Raw genomic sequence first — 21,690 nt, forward strand, 5'->3', positions numbered from 1 at the left:
GTAGTCTCAGTCTCAACCCAATCTGCAACATGGGGATAATAATACTGCCTCTCTACATGAAAGGCTGTTGGATTACCAAGAATGTATGTGAAGCACTAACAGCCACTTTGTAGAGCAATCACCTCAGGTTCAAGCAACCACTGTCATCATAATCTGACAGATACCACTCTCAAAGAAGGGAACAGAGAAAACTCAAACTGGCATTACGTGAGAAAAGTTGGATATACCCCTCACTGTGCATTGTGATCATGGTTTCTGCCAGCTGAATGGAAACCACCCCAGTTCTATGGAGAATATACATACAGGACCACAACTTCTTGATAAGGCAGCCAAATGGTAGGTTCTAATTAATCTACTGTGCTCAACATTCACAGGTTCAGATTCTGCCCCAAATCCTTATTCTGTTCAAAAATAAACTCTGTGGATCTTCAAAGGTTATACAGCATCTGAAACAGAAGAATGTCTAATAAAAGATTTCCTCATATTTTGTCTCTTTCATTTTGTTGAATCAATAAGGCAATGCACACTGAACCCATCTCTATAACAGTTTCATTTAGATTCACTAGTTTGACGCTTTATTTCTGATGCTGTGTCACTTCCATTATACTACAAGCCTAGACAAGAGCATCTAAGTGACTCAGGAGACAGACATTTCCACCCTCAGGCACAATGAAGTCATGAAAGCCTGAGTACTACTGAGTTGCTATGCCAGTTTAAAGTAAAGCCTCCAAGGTAGCACCTCCATTAACTTTACAAATCAATTTCAGATGCAAAACAAAATCTTTGATGTGACCATCCTTCTCAAACAGGGTTGCAAAGTTTAACTAGATTAATTAACTGGCTTTTTGCAAGAGGGACATACTCAAATTAGATGATTGAAACTAAGAGGCTAGATCTTGAGATGCAGCCTTATATATTTACATCTAAACAGTATAAACGATTTAATTCTAACTTCTCCATTTGCAACCAAACAGTGATTATGGGAAACAGCTACACTCTTAATTTGAAGCTACAATGTTGTAGAGAATCACTTGAAACAAAGGAGGGGGAGCTGCCTATACAACACATAAGGCCTGAAGTTGTCTTTAGAGAGTCAGAATTTGATCACAGGTGAAGAGTGGCTGACATCCCAAAGCGGCTATTAGGTTCTTGAGTTTGTATACATAAATCAGAATTCATGTAACTATATTCCAAGCCATCGTTACCGCTTTAAGAGTTTTGAGACAGGGCAATGCTCAGCACCTGCTATTTCACCTATTAGGGTAATAAAGGGTGGGTGCAAACAATAACACCGATCAGCTGATCTAGTAAGCTAATTCTTATACACTTGCACTTGTAGAATCTTTGTCATCCTCAGAACAGCCTATGTCTTTCAAAATATCTTCATTTTATTTATTTATTTAATATAAATAAATATTGTTCTGCAACGCCCAGAGCCTCTGGATGGGGCAGTTTATAAATGTAATAAATAAATAAAAATATTTATTTATTTTTACAACCTGTACCATCTGGAGTTTCAGCAGGTACACAAGGCCTCCCAAAAGTAAGTCTAACTGCACTGGAACATTTTACATTCCTTACTGCTTCATCTCCCCCCATCCCACAAGTAAGGTAAAGTGTGCTGTAAAGTCAATTTCGATTCCTGGCGCCCACAGAGCCCTGTGGCTTTCTTTGGTAGAATACAGGAAGGGTTTGCCATTGCCGCCTCCTACACAGTGTGAGATTATGCCTTTCAGCATCTTCCTATATCGCTGCTGCCCGATATAGTACCCACAAGTGAGAAAGAAAAATGAAGGAACTTCTTCAAAACCAAATACTGTTCCAGAGATCCTAGTCACCCCTGCGGGAGGGGTGGCCAACCTGATGCTTTGCAGTTGTTGTTGGACTACCAACCTGCATCATTCCCAGCCGCATTTTACTGCACCTGGGGATGCCGGGGGTTATTATTATTATTATTATTACATTTATATCCCGCTCTTCCTCCAAGGAGTCCAGAGCAGTCCTAGTCCAGCACTAGAGAGTCCTAGTCCAGCACTCTAACCACTACACCACGCTGGCTCACAGGTTGCAGTCCAACAACAGCTGGAAAGCCTCAGGTTGGCTACCCCTGCACTACAGAGGCAATATAACAAGAATACCACTTCCCTAAGCCAAACTGTGTGAAAGACAGTAAGATGTGCATCATGTTTCACACACAATGTTGTTCATCTCTTACTGTAAATTCCTGTCTGTGGAAGACTGAGGGTGATGCATGATGGACAGATAAAGAGAGTAGCAGGTCATCAAGAATACCGAGCAAGAAAGGTGATATGCAAAGAGAAGGCATAATGATAGCCTACCTACTTGTCAAGCACACAATAACATACTAAACATGTTACTGTTTAGTACCCTAAACAGAACAGAATACATTGCTCTCTTGAAGAACAAGCTTTAGTGTACTCAGCATCCTGCGAACTGTAGTAACTAGACGTATCTCTAACAGTGTTTTCAGTATATCACAAAACTGTTGCTAGAGCGTCTTAGGGGAAATCATGGCATTTGAATTGGTTTACCACATTTAAGATTCTAAAATATGAGTGCTCTATATGTGAATGTGTGTGGTCTAGTGAAACACCCTTGCTTACCTAACAGAAGTGCAGAGAAGAGAAATACTTCTAAGCTGATGAAACGGTGAAATTTCTTATGGCACGTTCCCAACCAATGGTAATCCAGATGTTGCTGAACTACAACTCCCATCATCCCCAGCCACAATAAACTGCTTAGCAACATCTGGAGTACCACAGGTTGGAAACCCCTCTCCTATAATCTCTGTGGCCTTTGGCCAACCATGACAGGTTTATAGATCCGAAATGGTGGCAGAATTCTCTTCTCTCTTGCCCTCCCTCGCCCCCCACCCCCGCCACTGCCTGTGATCACCATAATCAGTTGCATTCCAGCTCTGCAAATTACTAGGTACTATTGTTTTAAAGAGCTGCAGGAAAGGCACACATTTGTGCATCACAGCACTGTTGTAAAGCAAAGCACTGCACTATAGAGGTTGAAGATATAAAGCTGCAAGTAGAAGAAACATTATTCTTTTGGAGGCAACTATACAAAGAGATGAAAAGAAATGTGACTGAATACAAATCAATGTGGCAGGAAATGTGCTAGATTTGCTTTTTAAGTCCTCATCTTCTCACTGGGGAAAGAAAGGAAGGTTTTCCCAAATCAAGACTGCCTCACTGTCTCAGGGCTCTGCCAATTTTCACAAAGGCAGTCTTTAGGTCCTATTCAGACATTTACTATCCATGGTCAGCAACTGTTGGGCAAATGGGCCAGCTAGTCACCACATAACCCCCCTGACCAGTTGTCTGAAGAAAGCAAGCACTAAGCATGGAGAATATAGGAACAGCCCTGCTGGATCAGGCTCAAGGCCTATCTTGTCCAGCATCATGTTTCACACAGCAGGCAGCGGCCCACCAGATGCCCATGGGAAGCCCACAGGCAAGAGCTGAGGGCATACCCTCTCTCCTACTGTTGCTCCCCTGCAACTGGTATTTAGAGGCATCTTGCCTCTGAGGCTGAAGGTGGCCTATAGCTCTCAGACCGCAGGCGGGTGGGCAGCGGGCAAGGCGGCGGGCGGCCTGCGGGCAGCCCGCGGGCGGATGGCAGGAAGTAAAAACGGCAGCGGTGGGGCCCTTCTTGGCTGCCCGCCTCAGCTCTGTTTGTGGGGAAGAACGGGAGAAGAGGAGGGCTGGAGAGCGTGTGCCGGAGGAAAGAGGAAGAGAGGAGAGACTGGGGCAGGAGATAGAGAGAGGGGGAAACAGCCAGCCCCAACGCGCCGCACAGATGCTCTGTGCGGGGTTGGCTAGTATAATTATATATGTTGCATCCCAGTTTCAGGTATTTCAAGTGCCAAAGTGAAACCATGCCAGAATACAAGGCACAACAGGAAATGACAACATTATGTACACTACGGAGGGAAGAATATGCTGCAAAGCCTGCTGCAGCTCTAGGAGCATGAAACTTGGCACCTGTTTTTTGTATTTCAATGAACAGCTACATAATTAGTTTAAATAATTAGCTTGAACAAGATTTAGGCCAAACATGGGAACAAGCTGCTTAGATAAGTTAAACCAGTCTTTTTATGCCCCTCCTCCCTTGAATCAGAATTTCAAACTATCAGTTACCCATTGTGAGGTTTTTAATGAGTTCCTTTTGGATAAAATCTCTCTTATATGGGCCAACTTAGACTCAGACCTCACAATTATCGCAGAGACTAATGTGAAGGTGTCCAGAAACATCTCTTATGTGCTTAGGCTGGATCAGTTCCAGTTTGTGACTCTTGATACTGTGGATAAGCTGCTTGGAACAGCGTGACCTACCACCTGGCTCATGCTATCTGGCAGGGGGTTGTTGTAGAAGGCCTAGTATATATTATGAATGCTTCTCAGAGAGGGCAGGATGCCTTCCTGTCCTAAAGAGGCAGTCATTAGACCTCTTCTGAAAAAGCCTGCATTGGATCCCTCTGAATTACATCTGTAATTTGAATTCTTTATTGGAATTTAGGAGAGCCCTAAAGACCTACCTGTTTGGCCTGGCCTTCCAGTGCTCTTAAATTGTTTTAAAAGGTCTTTGGTGTTTGTGAACCGCCCTGAGCTATTTTGTAAGGGCAGTCTAAAAATCAAACCAATAATAAATAAATAAATAAATAAAGCAACTATAGGCCTGTCTCCAATCTTCCATGGTTGGGTAAGGTAATTGAGAGGGTGGTGGTCTTCCAGCTCCAGGCAATCTTGGAAGCAACTATCTAGACGCATTTCAAACTGGTTTTTGGGCAGGCTGGAGACAGGCCTTTGTCAGTCTGACAGAGATCTCTAATGGGGAACTGACAGAGCGAGTTGGATCTCTTAGCAGCTTTCTCTTGGATCTCTTTTGGATCTCTTAGCAGCTTTCGATACTACTGACCATAGGACCCTTCTGGAGCACCTGGTGTGGGTGGGTAGGGAGTGGGAGATACTGGTTTGCAGTGGTTCTGCTCCTACCTTTCGGGCAGATTCCAGATGGTGTCCCTTGGAGACTGTTGGCTCTTCAAAATCTGAACTTTTATATGGTGTCCCCCAGGGCACCATATGCTTTTTAACATCTACATGAAACACTGGGAGAGATCATCTGGAGATTTGGTGCAGGGTATTATCAGTATGCTGATGATACCTAAATCTATTTATCCATGTCAACATCATCAGGAGAAGGCATAACCTCCCTAAATGCCTGCCTGGAGGCAGTGATGGACTGCATGAGAAATAAACTGAGACTGGATCCAAATAAGACAGAGGTACTTATTGCGCAGGGTTGGAACTCAGAAGACAATTCTGATCTGCCAGTTCTGGATAGGGTCACACTTTCCCAGAAAGAACAGTTAAACGGTCTGGAAGTGCTTCTGGATACAAACCTCTCCCTGGTGTCTCAGGTTGAGACAGTGGCCAGAGGTGCTTTCTATCAGCTTCAGCTGATATGCCAGCTGCATCTATTTCTTGAGGTAAATAACCTTAGAACAGTGGTACAAGTCTGCCAGTAACCTCCAGACTAGACTACTGCAATGCACTCTATGTGGGGCTGCCTTTGCACATAGTCCGGAAACTGCAGCTGGTATATAAAGCAGCAGCCAGATTGGTCTCTGAGTCATCTTAAAGGGACCATATTACTCCTATATTAAAAGAACTATACTGGCTACCAATAAGTTTCCAGGCAAAATACATGTTGGTTATAACCTATAAAGCCCTAAACAGCTAAGGCCCAGGGCATTTAAGAGAACATCGTCTTTGCTATGAGCCCCATCACCAATTGAAATCATCCGGAGAAGTTCATCTGCAGTTGCCACCAGCTCGTCTCATGGCTACACAGGGACGGGCCTTCTCGATTGCTCGAGACTCTGGAATGTGCTCCCCACTGAAATAAGAGACTCATCTCTGACCACCTTTTAAAAGACACATGTATTCACCCAAGCTTTTTAACTAGAATTGTGATTTTAAATTGTTTGAAGGTTTTAATTTCTGTTTTGTTGCACAAATATAATAAATTATTCAGAATTAGCCCCTGTTAGTACAAAGAGTCACTCCTCACAGCTAGAATGCCTTCAGCATTATACCGATAATCACAACAAAACAGCTTGCCTTCTTCAGTGACAGGTCTCTCTTGTAAGGGAATATCACTTTTAAAGATATACATATAATCATACAAATGTGCACCTAGCCCTTACCTATAATAAGATACTAGTTTGATCGACTGGGTTTATACAAACTATTATCCTTCAACCTGTTTGTTCCGTAGGAGAACATGCACAGGTGGAGCTCAGGTTGTCAGTGCTTGCATTATAAAACCCTGTCTCAAATGTTTATAACTCGACTGTTACAAGGACACTCATGCGTTTTGTCTTTAAAGCTCTGTTATTCTTCACTGTTATGTTCCCTTACTGGCTTGAAAATAAAACTCCGCTTCCTATCAACTTTGTCCTTCTCTGGATGTCAAACATAGTATTTTGCTGTATTTTAGTGCTTCTCTTGGCCAGCGAACACTTATTTCTATTTTCTCTCCTACCTGCATCCTTGCAATATCATCCGCTACAACATGAGCAATGTATTAGCTAAGCATGTCTATCTGTTATTCCATCCATACAACACTGTTGTATTTCCTACTGCCATTTCATTTTTAAAGTGTCTTGGAATTTGATGCACAAGCTATTTTGTTGCGGCAGAACAAAATGTACTGCAACTGAATCAACAGAACAAATGCAGTTCCTATCCTCTGTTCTTAGAGCACCTCAAGTGCTCTAATCTGACCATGAAAGAAATTTCATGCGTCCTATTTTCACCAACTTACACTCTGAATTCCTATACCTAATGAAGAACTGTGGACTACTCAAACAGCTGTAAGATTTTTTTTAAAATCTTTCACTGCATGGTAGCCAAAACGGCATTCAAAAAATCTGAGAGTCTGTGTCCTCATTGAATGGAAAATTACACACTAAATTTTAAATGAGGCTATTTTTAAATAAAGAAAAAATCTGAAATAATAATAGTTTGACTTTACTTGCTTTTTTGACAGCTTTTACATATTTATTTTACATATTTAATTTGATTTAAATATTTAAATCAAAATGCCTGATTTTTTTAAAAAAATCTAATTTTATCTACTCTGCACCCTTTCAAACTTCCAAGAAGAATTACTAGTGAAAAATATGAACTGTAAACACACACACTTTCTCTCTCATGAATAGCTTTTCAATCCCTGGCATCTTCAGCTAAAGATCTGGAATTGCAGGGCTGGTAAAGGTCTTTGCCCGAGACTTTGTCAATGTAGACAGTACTGGGCTCGACAGACCAGTGAATACTATTACTCGACAGAAGTGAAATAAGGCTGCTCTTTAAATTCAAATGTACTGTTTGCTATTGACTCTTTATTTATTTTTTTACATTTATTACATTTATATCCCACTCTTCCTTCCTCCAAGGAGCCCCGTGTGGTGTACATGGTTGTTTTTCCTCCCCAACAACCCTATGAGGTAGGTTAGGCTGAGAAATAAGTGACTGGCCTAGAGTCTAAGGATGAATGGGGATTTGAACTCAGGTCTCCCCAGTCCTAGTCCAACTAGTTTTGATGTAAACCACGCTGAGCCACTTTTGGGAGGGCGGTCTATAAACAAAATAAATAAATAAACTACTACCCACGTGAATAAACTGTTGTAATTTTGGAGAATTTTACAACATAAAAAGCTCTCCAGTTCATGTGCTGCACAAAAGCACATGAACAGTTTACAAAAGTTTACATGAAGGCAAACCATATTAGATATACTGATATTTATGTTGCAAAATTCATGAGAGAGAGAGAGAGAATATGCACGTACAAGAGACCAACACAGACAAAGGAAAAAGCTAGGAATGGAAACCTGTATATTTACCAATTGCTTTCAAGCCCTTGGAGTCATGTTTAGTTTTCTATAAAGAAAGAATAGCAAACATACCAGTCAAGGAGCTACAACAATGGGTGCCTGACCTACTTGGCACATTCAATAAGACTGCAGCTATACAGTCAAACGGGGTGGGGGTTCCAAGGCATTATGCACCAGATCAAAGTCTGATCTCCTATATTCAAAGACAGATATGGTCCATAAGTAGCCTAGACGGGAAGTAAAGGTTAGTCAGCATCTTCAGGATTGTCTTCCAGTGTACATGAAGGCAAACTATATTTGATATACTGACTGAAGTAATTAGGTATCCCAAGCTTGATCATGTCTTTATTCACAAAGGCATCAGTGTCTTTAAGAACTGCATCACAGGAATAAATTTAACTGGTACAGCTATGCCCCCCCCCGCCCATCACTGCCACATTTTAATGGAAAAAGATATACCTCTCCTGTTAAGTAACTGTTAATGACAAAAAAAACCTACAGTCACAAAAGGAAGTTGGCTACCCATAAGATCCCCACCAACACCACCATGTGCAATTCATTCAAGGACCCCACAGGGGATGTGGAGACCTAATTCATAACACAGAACTTTAATTGCCTTTCTAATTCACAGGAGATTCCTAGTGCTTCCATAAATGACACTAAGAACATTTTTACCTCTAGCTTTTTTTTAGTCAAAGTGGGAGATATGTTAAAACACATTTAACATGGGGAGCAGCCATTTCCCCATCAAATGAGAGACTTTAGAATTCTGTATTTTTAATTCAAATGAGTTATTCTAAAAGTTATTTTAAAGTGCTGACTGCCATTTTCTCCTAGCGAAATAAGAGTACCCAGGTTCTCCTTCCGAGGCTCACGGCTTGCTTGCACTATAATCAAGGCAGATTAGTAAGCAGGGCAATCAGGGCTTGCAGCTCCTAGCCAGGGCTGTTGAAATGTTGCGCTACAAGCATTTCTAGGAAGAACACAGCAGCAGAGCCAAGTCAGTATGAAAGCCAGTATGGAGTAGCATATGTTCATGCAAATGTATGAATGGAGAGTGTTGGATTTAGAGTGTTAGATTTGAGTTTATGACCCTACTCAGCCATGAAGCTCTTGACACTGATTAAGACAGTAATTCAGTATAGCTGCAGATGCGTTTCCAGGTAAAATACAAAGTGCTGGCAATTAACTACAAAGCCCTAAACAACTTAGGCCTAGGTTACCCAAAAGATCATCATCTTCTGCATTATCCCTACCACCTACCAAGTTCAGTGTTCCCTCTGCAGTATTCCCTCCGACAGGGATTTCCAGATGTTGTTGACTACAACTCCCAGACTACAACTCCCAGAATCCCCAGCTGCAATGGCTTTTGCTTAAGGATTATGTGAGTTGTAGTCAACAAATCTGGGAATCCCTGTTAAAGCGAACAGTGCTAGGGAGGTCTGCCTGCCATTGTCTCAGGCTTCTCTGGCAGCAACTTGGGGTTCGGCCTTGTTTGTAGCCATCCCTAAGCTTTGGAAAACACTCCAAGTTGAGAGAAGAGGCTTAACATCTCTGATGGCCTTTAAAAGGTATTTATTTAACCAGATTCTTGGTGGATGTTTTGTTTTAATTGTAAAGAACCTTGAAAGTTATTATTTGGCGGTATATAAATGTAATAATAAGGATATGTATACAAACAAGGATATGGATACAATTCTTTTGGGTATGGGTGCTGCAACATGTTGCTTGGACCCTTGCCCTTCTTGGCTGGTTACAGTAGCCAGTGGGAATGTAAATTCTTGGCTACAGGAGTTGGTTAACTCCTCGTTACATGAGGGTTTTGTGCCACCAGCCCTTAAAGAGCCGGTAGTTCGTCCTCACTTGAAGAAACCCTCCCTGGACCCTGAGATCCTTGACAGCTATAGGATGATCTTCAACCTCACTTTTTTAGCGAAGGTGTTGGAGAAGGTTGTATGTACCCAGCTCGAATGGGTTTTGGGGGAAACCTATTACCTTAATTCTTTTCAGTCGGGTTTCAGGCCTTGGCATAGCACAGAGACAGCGCGGATAGCTCTAGTAGATGACCTTCTTCGGGACCTTGACGAGGGTAGTGTCCTTCTCTTGGTCCTTTTAGATCTCTCAGCGGCTTTTGACACTATTGATCATGCTATCCTTCTAAACCGCCTGCGTGGGTTGGGTATTGGTGGCACTGTTTTACAGTGGTTCCATTCGTACCTTAGTGGGCATGTCCAGTCGGTATGCATTGAGGACAGGTGTTCTGACCCATGGCCACTTCTTTATTGAGTTGCCCAGGGTTCAGTTTATACCCCTATACTTTTTAACATCTATATGAAGCTGCTGGGTCAGGTCATTTGCCAGTTTCGGGTGAGATTCCATCAATACGCTGATGATACTCAGCTGTACATTGCCATCCCAGACCATGCTGGGGATGCTGTTTCTGTGCTTGCTTGATGTCTGGAAGCTGTTAATATCTGGATGACTCAAAATAAGCTGTAGCGCGCTTTACCTAGGGTTACCTTTGAAGACGATCCAGAATGCAGCGGCTCGCCTACTTATGGGTGCCAAAAGATATGATAGAGTCACACCTCTCCTGCAGTCGCTGCACTGGTTACCCATTCGCTTCCGAATTAAATTCAAAGTCTTGGTTCTTACCTTAAAAGCCTTGCAGGGCTTGGCACATGTTTACCTACAGAACCGCTTCTCCCATCCAGTTACATCCCGTCCTGTTAGATCATTTCAGATGGCCCTTTTGTCAGTCCCTGATTTTTGAGAGGTTCGGAGTTCTAGGACCCACGAAAGGGCTTTTTCAGTTGCTGCCCCACTTCTCTGGAATTCTCTTCCCCTTCAGATTCATCTAGCCTCCTCTTTGCTGGCCTTTAAATCCTTACTGAAGACCTCTGTTTTCCACTGGGCATTTGCGCTGTAATTTACTCTATTTCTTTTCCATTATCTATTTTAGTTTGCAACTTTAATGTAATTTTTGATTGTAATTTTTAATGTTACCTTATTTGCATGTCATTGTACACTGCCTGGAGTCTCTGGAGTGGGCGGTATATTAAATGCTTCTAATAAATAAATAATAAATCAATAATAGTGAGTAAGTGAATAAAACCTGGCTCATAGTGTTGTTGTGAGGATAAAATGTAGGGCAAGAACCACATATCACCACCTCAGGAGAATGGAAGAGCAAAAACTATAGTCAGTCATCATTGATTCTGGGCCACATGTTTAGCTGGAGTTTGCTGGGTAGAGGTAACCATGGCAGCATCTGCACAGTGCCCTATAATGTAGCAGCAGTATGGGTCAGTGTCTAAAAAAATTCCAATTCACTGTGTTCTAAAAATCATTTTAATTTTGATTTAGAGGATCTGCCTCACAACACTGCACATTCAGGATGAAAAAAACAAGTTTCTTGGCAATATAAAATGGTTGTAGAACTCAAATGATGAGAAAAGACTTGACATGCTTCCAAAATTCTGGGTGGTGGTGGTTGTTTTTCCTCCTGAGCATGAAATGTCAAGCAAGACACAGGCAGATGGTCACAAAGGAAAAACTGCTGTTGGAGTTGGAAGGAAACTTAGTATAAAGAAGCAAGAAAAATGTATTGGAAATTGACAGACCATTTTTCTGTGGCATCTCAGTAATCAGGTTGCTTAAGACAAGTACAATTAACTGATCCACTTTATGCAAAAATACACACATTGAAGATATAACTGAAGAGCATGGACTAATTTTGTAGATAGTCTGCAACATGCACTAAATTTTTATCTTGTAGAAAGCTACAGAATGGTGATCTTAGTAAGCAGACAGAGATCCTGCATAGAATATGTCCACATGGCACAAGTCTGTATCTAGTACTATATTTAGAATTGTAAATACTCTTACTCCTTTCACATATCCAGCTTTAAGTGAATACTAAAATCATTCTGTATCAGTGCTGGAAAGTCCATCCTTGATTAGGGCCTCTTAAGTACAGCCACAGAAATGTGGCCACCTTTTCTCTAGCAGACTGTCTATGCCTTTGACTAATTAAGAGGCAAAAATCACAAGGAGGAGCTCTGTCAAGTATGGAAATGCAGCAAGGAGGAAAGGCTGATCTATATAATTTCTGTTTATAACACAATTGTTATGGCACTGAAGCCCAACCAGAAGCAAAAAGATGGTATGGCAACTTTATTCCACAATAGAAAGCAAGTATCCACCACAGGCTGTATTCATAATCGCTGGTATATAAATTTTTTCTCTGTTGCCTGAACTGCTTTTGCCTCAACTAACTCAGTATGAGGAATAGGAAAATGGGGAACCTGTATGTTGTTGCCTTGATACAGTTCCTTCCTCACAGTTTTGTATATAGCAAAAATAATACTGAAAGCATTTTGATGTTTGTTTCTTTAAAATCACGAAGAGTTATCTAGACTAAAGCTTGCCAGTTTCACTTGTATATTTTCGGCATTTCTCATTTTACCCATCCCATTAGTAAAGAACTTGAAATTGTTGTGCTACATTCAGGAAAGTGTTCAGTCTTTCAAGCTGCTTCACATCCTCCAGGTTACGGACTCATTCACAAATAAGGTAATCAACTTTGCAACCACCACTGGGCCTTTAAAAGCACCTTGGTGTACAGACCTTCGCAGGTAATAATGTTGATCTACATATTGTGAAACCCTTCCCTGCTGATTTCTGCACATCATCAAGCTGCTGTTACAGGGTACAACTGTCCCCTTCCCCCTACATTTCCTATATCTCAGAAATGGGTCAAATCTTCCCAGCTCAATGTCTGAACTGTATTTCAAACAAGGGAACTGAGGCAAACTCACTTAGGATGGCACCAGAAACAAAGTCTTTTATCAGTTGCTTTTTCACAACCAGACACTCTACCCGTGATTCTATCTTCTTTTAATTTCTATTTAAACTGAGAACCAGTTTTAAATATCCATTAATTCATGATTGATCAGCAAGGTTTGCATCTGCGCTGGTCTATGAAGAAATGTCCAAGAGATGAGACTGTTATCTGGTTGTAGTCTTAATAGCTAACTGGGCCCTGATGTACCATCCAGTCAACTGTCTTCTCACTGCCTGTAGAGTTAGTGAAGCTGTATGTGTGGGCTACTTTCTTCTAGGCAATGCCACAAGATGGCAGGATGAGTTTTTATCAGTTCTCTTGATAAATCTTCCTCTAATTCTACTGCCCCATTGGGCAATGGCAAACATTCAAAGAAATGTCTCAGAAATGAAAGGAAAGAGTAAGAGTCGTTGACCTTTTCATATTTAAATGAAACAAGATTTAACAAATGTACTACCTTTTTATTTAATTCCATCTGACTTTTACTTTCCTTGCCAGGTGATTTGCAGCCTACCATATTATTGCATATTGTATTGAATAAATACTCTTTCAGGCTACTGCCCTGTCAAAAATTGTGCAAGCTGAGCATGAATACACCCCACTATTCTCAGTAATTAAAGATTCAGAATGGGCAGGAAACTGGTTGCAACTCACAACCTGCAACTCACAGCTGCACCAGTACTACACATTTCAGTGAGAAAACTTTCGTTGGAATTCTCAAAATGTGAACTATAGTTTGTAACAACTAGTGAGGAGTTTAAAATCACTGTTATCCATTCTCCTTGATTTTTCTTTAATCTTTCATACTTAATTTTTCAGCAAGCTATCATCTCCTGGTACTTTTTGAGTACATATTATAAACATGCTATAAGTGCCTACGAACACCAGCAAGGCAGCACAGTGCCACCATTCTACAAACCAGCACCATCATCTTGGCTATACCTTCACATACACTGCTATTTCCAAGGCCATGAATCTCATGGGTACATCTCCAACAGCTGAGACTATCAGCACAGAACAGCTTGAAAAAATAGTTGCTTAACTTTATATTTTAGATCCAGAATGTTCAAAAGACAGACTTCCCTTACAATCTATAACTTTACAACCAAAAGGTCTTTCCAACACTTCTAATTAACACTATGCCTAAAGGGTTTTAATGGAGCTTGATTATCAATAGAGCATAAAGTGAAACTATCTAGCGTTCATGATTTCTCAAAAAACACCCCAAAAACAACAACCACCCTGCAGTTGACTGGTTTTATATCCTGGTTAGACCCTAACTCCAAGGCCAAGTAACCCCCCCTGCATATATACATGCCCCCATGAATTACCCTACTGTCCATTCACAAGCTATACTTTCAGAACGGAAGAAAAGTGCTGCATACCTTTAGCCAAAAAAATTGGTTTTCAGACATGTGCCCTGAAAAAGGGTTTTAAAGTCATTTATCCTGAGGGAATTTGGTGGCAGGCAATGCACCAGCTCTACCATGCATGTAGCTGCATCAAGTCCATACTAGCTACCCTCAGGTATATTACAAACCCAAAATTTGGCACATATAAAATGATAACTGAGAACTGGTCCTCAGTGTCAGTGGCCTCCAAGTTGAATGCAAACGAAATACACATATAGCATAACTAATGTCTCCAAAAAACAAAACAAGATTTATCAAAAGTACCTTTTTATTTAACTTACCCCTTACTTTTACAATCCTTGTCAGGTGATTTGCAGTCTACCATATTATTGTGTAATTCAGGATACTGTATTACAGAATTAAGCATCCATATCTAATAATGCAGTCTATAATTGTTTGAGTTAGTATACATGCGCTTAAAATTTAGAAAAGCCAGTATGTAGTTTGTGATTTGTTTGTACTGCTACAGGTTACTTATAGATGTTTTAAAAATACTTACAGTGGTATGATGAGAAACACTGCCTCCAATGTTAAGATTCTTGAGAAGCTGTGGTGATCCACCATATTGTCCTGAAATCTGTTTTCTTACTTCAGCTGCCACAGTTCTAGAAAAAGGAAATTATTTTACTCAGATAAATAAGATGTGAGCTATTCTTACTGAGAACAGAATATAACTAATTCTTACTGAGAATGAGAACTGTGTATATATTGCAGAACTTTGACATGTAGAGAAGTGCAAGCAATAAGACTGGTTTCAGTTGGCCAACACACATTTCTTTGTATGTACATACCCAACATGAACATCAAATCCCATTACATTTATTCTTTGCAAATGTTATTGGTTTTAAACTTTTACAAATGGGTTATCAATTGACCCTTAGGCTGCCTTCCTAACTCACAACAACCCAGTTCACAGAAAAATGCAAAAGGAAAACAGAATTGGAAAGATAACACTGTTACATTTATCAAAAATAATCAGGGCATCATTTCATATTCTTCAAGAAGACTGGCCATTTTCGTGTGTGTGTGTTTTACCCAATTAGAGCAGCAATTACAGCAGTCAAATCTCCACCTAAGAGACTGTTTTTAGTGATAAAAAATAACTTTAGTGCTGAAGAAAAGGAAACTTCCCACCCCACTATAGATTAAGAAGACAGTTGCTGTTCAAACTGCAAAGTCTGGAAGCACTCCCTTTCAGCTACACTGGTATCGTAAAAATATTAATTTCCATTGAAAAGGCAGGATATCAAACATATAGCTATAGTGATTACTTTTTGTTTCAAGGATTAAACATTTGTTTGGCAATTTCAAAATAGCTACAGATCATAGTAATGGCATTTTACACTCTTCTTTCCTACGAGTATCTGAAGTGCATCTTCTGGCCCCAAGCACTGACCCTGAAAATGTTTGACTATGCAAAACATTATGCATGCGAGCACAAAACCAGGCACAAGACCTCTACAGGATTTTTCACAAAATAGCATGCATCAATGAATTCTTACAGAGTCTTTCCAAACCAGCTCTGCTTTAAATCTTAATAACCAGCATACAGATTGCCTGAGTTTGATAGCCTATTCAGAGTCCATCAGGTGTTTGAGAGGAGGTTTAAAAGCCTTTAAAGCATGAAATTGACAACACCTTTCAACACTGGGATCATCAAAGAAGTCAGTGATGGAAGAGAAATGCTAGGCCAGCAATGGAGTTGACTGTTTGCCAAGGAAGGGACAGAGAACAAGCACAGGAGACAAACTATAAGACAAATACATTATTGACGCTAGAAATTGAGGTTACCCAATGAAACTGATTGGCAGTAGATTCAGGACAAACAAAACACAGTACTTCTTCAGACAACCCATAATTAATGTATAGTTAATTATTTCTGTTCTCACCTTCATTTTATACATTCCTTCATTGAATACATGGAGGGAACATGGGAACCCACTTGATGGCCTTGCTGCAATCTCCTTGTTTTTGACTGAAAGCAAGCATGCAAGGCTCCAGAGGCCTGGGCTCAAACTAGGGTTTCCAGGCATCAGGCTCTGAACTGGGAACCCCAGGGTTCCCAGGCACAGCTGCTCTGTTTATTCTGCAAGCCCAGCAGACTGAAGCTCCATGCTCCGAGGGCCATTTAGTCCAGAGCTGCGCAACATCTGCCCCTCAACTGTTGTTGGACTACAACTTCCATAATCCCTAGCCACAAGGGCCAATTGTCAGGAATGATGGAAGCTGTAGCCCAACAACAACTGGAGGGCCAAAGTTGTAAAGCCCTGATTTAGGCTGTCATACTAAAGGTAAAGGTAAAGTGTACCATCAAATCAATTTCTAGCAGGTGTAAATCTTTAGTGTTGGAACTCACACTTACCTTTAGCATGAGAACTCTGCCTACCCTTCTTCTCCCATTTCCTGATTGATGCCTTGAATTTGATTGATGCCAGCGAGGTGTAAGAGTGCTGGACTAGGACCGGGGAGACCAGAGTTCAAATCCCCATTCAGCCATGAAACTAGCTGGGTGACTCTGGGCCAGTCACTTCTCTCTCAGCCTAACCTACTTCACAGGGTTGTTGTGAAAGAGAAACTCAAGTATGTAGTGCACCGCTCTGGGCTCCTTGGAGGAAGAGCGGGATATAAGTGTAATAATAATTATTATTTTTATTATTCTGTATTCATTCTGACAATGCACCCCATTCTGATACTGTTTGTCTACTGTAGAATATAACCCCAGACTCCAGTTTCTCTTTCGCCAGTTGCCCCACCTCACCTATAGATCCCAGAACCCGTGGTCTAGAGCTTGACCTTTGCCAAGGCCTACGGGACTCTAAGCATGTACAACTGTATACATCTAAAGTTTAACAAGAACCTTGGTGAGATCAGGTTATCCCATATGTGTACACAGGTGAAGCCAATTCTCATAGTCAGTCAAACGGAGGTCAAGCCCAGTAGGCATAATACTGTTGCTATCCCTGTGTTTGGTGAACACATGAAATGTGTTCTTTGCTCAGTTACTCTGCTGGCTAAAGAATTGGCAATTCCCTTTATATTAAACATGGGCAGAGCAATTGGCAATATTCAACCCCAACACAGCATCCCTCCAGTGGGTGTTGCTGGCATTACCTTTTGCCCTTTGGGGACAGGGAACCATCTTATCATTTTCCCCCTATGTAAACTGCTTTGAGAACATTTTGTTGTAGTGGTATAGAAAAGTAATATATAAACAATAATAATGGGTGGTTCAGATAAACACAAGCCCCAATGTGTGAGCAGGACAGGGTTGCACCTGGAGTATACCCATCCTGACATCACTGAAGGATGTCCTAACTCTTAATACACAAGCAGGATGTCCTTTTAATTGTATGAGAAGGATGTTCATCCAAATCACCCTTTTACACGCACTGCAAAACCCCATTTAAACATACCCTACTTGTGGACTTTCTAGAGGCAGCATCTGGTTGGCCACTTTAGGAGTTGCCTAGACTGAACATGGTCTGAATGAGAAGGGTTCTTACAGCTGTGTCCCAAAAAGTATAACTTTCTTTTCTGAATGGAAGAAAGACTCTACTAGGGATAGTGCCTTGTAGCAGTAAGAAGCAGGTTTTGGAATCCTCAAGATGCCATTAGCTTTGTATTAGATCAAATTCACAAGGAAGTCTGTATACAAATCCACTGAAAAATATGCAGTTCTTTTTCTTATTTCAAAGGCTGTGGTGTCATATACTTTTTTTTAACCTTTCTTTCCTTCTTTTCTTAACCTTAAGATTAGCAAAAGCAATGAGAGTTCATGCTTATTTTGCCCTGCTCAACTAATTCCTCTGGTGAAAGAACTTAAGAGCTTGAAAGGCAGACCTAATTGTTTTAAGAGTCTGAGGGACTCACATGACCATTAGTTAGATAAGTTTACTGGTAAGCATAATAGCATATACATTGAATTATGTATCTTTCACACCAGTCCTAAACATATTCATAAATATGTTCCATTTACTTTAACAGAAGTTATTTATAAGCAAGAGTATCATCTTTATACATAACCCAGAGAAACAATACAGAAGAACATGGAGTTACCACCTTCTCTTTTAATTGCTGAAACCTACTGAGAGAGGTTTTACAAAAAAACTCACAGCCCAACGTTTCTACAAAAGGAAGTTTACATTACATCACAACTTCCAAAAAAGGAGGAAATTAGTAGGACCTGCATATTTTTCAGTCTCTTCATCAAGGCAGGTTACAAATGACACCAGAAGAGAAAGCAGTCACTGACTGTCAGTGTCTCTGGGTCCCCGCCATGGGATGACCCAGTGAGGAGCCTAATTTCGCCCCTTCCATTTGGCCACACTTGGGAAGGGGATTACAGCAACCTGAGTCCTCCTCCAAGTAGCATTCCCCGCAGCTGGGCCTCTCTCCAGGGGCTGGGCAGGTTGGGGTCCTCTGGAGAGAGGCCCAGCTGCAGAGAATGCAGAATTTGTGGTTGTATTTGTTTTGTTTGCAGTGCTTGCTGTAATTCTCAGAATCTCTCATTTCATTTTTAAAAATATATTTCTAGTTCTTCTAGTTGTAGTTAATGTGACAGGTTAGACATTAGTATACAAAACTGATATATTAAACACAACTGGCAATGTATACTGGATTAAAACTTTAAAGGTAAAGTGTGCTGTCGAGTTGGTTTTGACTCTTGGCAACCACAGAGCCCTGTGTTTGTTTTTGGTAGAATACCTGCCATGCTCTATTGGCTTAGCCCTACGTAGTGAAATAAGTTAACAAAAAGACAAATCTGATTCAGCATTTTATATTTATTTTGAGGAAGTCCTATTATTTTTCTACAGGGTTGCTCAGATTAATATTAAATGCTGGAGGCCAAGTTAAATTCTGGATGCAGCTCCTTGAAGGTGGCAGCTAAGGCCCAAGGCAACTCACAGCAGCAAAAGAGGAGGCCGTTTGCCTTACAAGCACTCTGAGACTATTAATGGAATGCGTGGTTGCTCTCTTTCTTGTGGGAAGCACATATTCATTTGACAACTCACTAGCAATAAAAAAAATGAAGTCTCTGGAGTTTGTCTAGCAACTGTTGCCAGGATGCAACCATAAGCCACATACTGGCAATCCTCCACCAAGGGAATCTGTTACTTCAAATGTCACCAATGGATGGGAAATAAGAGATCATGCATGAGAGTAAAGCATTAACAAACTGTCCTACTGCATGTGTGATTCAATGGGACCATCATATGCATGCATGTTCTACAGAAGCCAAAATTAGTGAGAGTAAATTTGACATCCATAAAAAATTATAGGGGCATTTTGGAAACTGCCTTTGAAAAATTCTTATTGACACCCCTAATCTGTCACAAATTAAAATGGGTAGAGAGCTCAGAGAGAAAAACACACCCTTATTATTTTAAGTTCTACTGAAGTCTATAGGCCTCTTCAGAGGTATATTTGAAACAGCTTCGCCCAAGGCTACTGCTCAAGTGCCAGCCACCATGGCTGGAGGCAGTGAGTGACAGCGGCGGGGCAGGACTTCCAACCCATTTTTGGCAATATCTGCAGAAGATCAGAGGAGGTGAGCTTTTGGCTGTCAATCATCTAGCCTCCTTTGCTGGACAGCATGGAGACTCTCAGCTGCCTCCCCCACTCTTGGTCTGCTGGCCGGGACAACTCAGACCAGCACAGCACTGCTGACTGATTGGGAACCTTCCTTCCTCCAAGTGCCTGAACTAACATCACCTGCAGGCACTGATTGATTACATCAGCCTTGCCCAGAGTCCCTCGTGAGAGGAAGGACCCTGGAGGCTTTATAAGGAAGGGGGCTGCCGTAAGCAGCACAGCCAGCCTGCAGGCGGCCGGCCTTTGGTGTCGGGCTATACCATTTTTAGTTGGCTGTTTGAAGAGCTGTTGTAGTATGTGTGCCAGCTTTGTTATTGAGGCTTGGTTGAAGTAGTTGTAATGTGTTTGGGTTTGTCTGGAGATGGGGAGACAGGGGGCGCCTTCGTGGAATGCGGGGCAGCTATTCTGGTGGTGGTGGGGAATAGAAGAAGTAACGTTGGCAGGTCAGCAGGCCGTTTTAGGGGAAGGGGAGCCAGAAATTTAACAGCCATCTCCCCTTCCAGCTCTTTGACCTTGGGGAGCACTGCCAACAACCCACATAGCCTTATCTTGCTCCTTTGCAATGCCAGGTCGGTCCAAAATAAACCTGAAGTCATCCATGATTTGATCATGAATGAAGAGGCCGACCTGATGTGCATCACTGAGACTTGGTTGGGGGAGGCTGGTGGCCTAGTCTGGTCCCAGCTTCTTCCTCCAGGGTATTCTGTAGAGGAGCAGAGAAGGGGACGTGGGCGGGGAGGTGGAGTGGCTGTGGTCTATAAGGATAACATCTCCCTTACCAGGATCCCTGTTAGGGTATCAGACCATATTGAATGTGTGTACTTAAGTTTGGGGACCAGGGATAGATTGGGACTTCTGTTGGTGTACCGATTGCCCTGCTGCACAACAGAATCCCTTACTGAGCTCACGGACTTGGTCGCGGAACTTGAGTTGGAGTCTCACAGACTTCTGGTACTGGGGGACTTCAATGTTCATTTTGGGACCAACTTGTCCGGGGTAGCTCAGGAGTTCATAGCGGCCATGACAACTATGGGCCTATCTCAAGTGGTCTCTGGACCGACACATATTGCAGGTCACACACTTAATTTGGTCTTTTATTCTGATCAGGCTGGTGTTCCTTGGGTGGGGACTCCTGTGATATCCCCATAGTCATGGACGGATCACCATCTGGTTAAGGTTGGACTTACAACCACCTCCCACCTCCGCAGGGGCGAGGGGCCTATTAGAATGGTCCGCCCAAAGAGGTTATTGGATCCGGTGGGATTCCAAGAAGCCTTGGAGGGATTCAGTGTTGGCTCTGCTGGTGATCCCGTTGATGCCCTGGTTGAGAATTGGAACAACTTGCTCACCAGGGCAGTAGACACGATTGCTCCTAAGCGTCCCCTCCGACCCGCTTCAAAATTGGCCCCTTGGTATACGGAAGATCTATTTGGGGCTGAAGCGGCAAGGTAGGCAACTGGAGCACAAGTGGAGAAAGACTCAACTCGAATCTGACAGATTACAACATGGAGCACATCTAAAGATCTATGCTCAGGCAATACGTGCGGCAAAGAAGCAGTTCTTTTCTGCCCGTATTACCTCTGCGAGTTCACATCCAGCAGAGTTGTTCAGGGTTGTGAGGGGACTAGTATCTGCCCCCCGCCTCCCTTGAACCAGAATTTGGAATCATCAGTTACCCGCTGCAATGTGCTTAAATAATTTTTCGCAGATAAAATCTCTCGGATTCGGGCCAACTTAGATGGAGACTCCACAATTAATTTGATGTCTGAACTGGAGGTGTCCAACTATTCCTCTTATGTGATTCGACTGGATCAGTTTCAGTTTGTGACTCCTGAGGATGTGGACAAGCTGCTTGGGGCAATGAGGCCTACCACCTGTTCTCTTGACCCTTGTCCAACATGGCTTGTTCAATC

General features: G+C 41.9%; 1 protein-coding gene across 14 annotated transcripts in view; it reads right to left on the reverse strand.

Moving 5' to 3' along the window:
- The window catches only part of DOCK7 (dedicator of cytokinesis 7), a 212,440-nt gene that overhangs the window by 159,679 nt on the left and 31,071 nt on the right, over positions 1–21,690 (reverse strand). For all 14 annotated transcript variants that reach the window (XM_053248313.1, XM_053248310.1, XM_053248309.1 and 11 more), the window contains exon 2: positions 14,685–14,790. Coding sequence is in view for 13 of the 14 variants with exons in the window: in XM_053248310.1 (XP_053104285.1) it covers positions 14,685–14,790 (106 nt within the window). In the remaining variant the exon portion in view is untranslated. The remainder of the gene's footprint in view (positions 1–14,684; positions 14,791–21,690) is intronic.

Source organism: Hemicordylus capensis, chromosome 4, assembly GCF_027244095.1.
Source record: "Hemicordylus capensis ecotype Gifberg chromosome 4, rHemCap1.1.pri, whole genome shotgun sequence".
NCBI lineage: Eukaryota > Metazoa > Chordata > Lepidosauria > Squamata > Cordylidae > Hemicordylus > Hemicordylus capensis.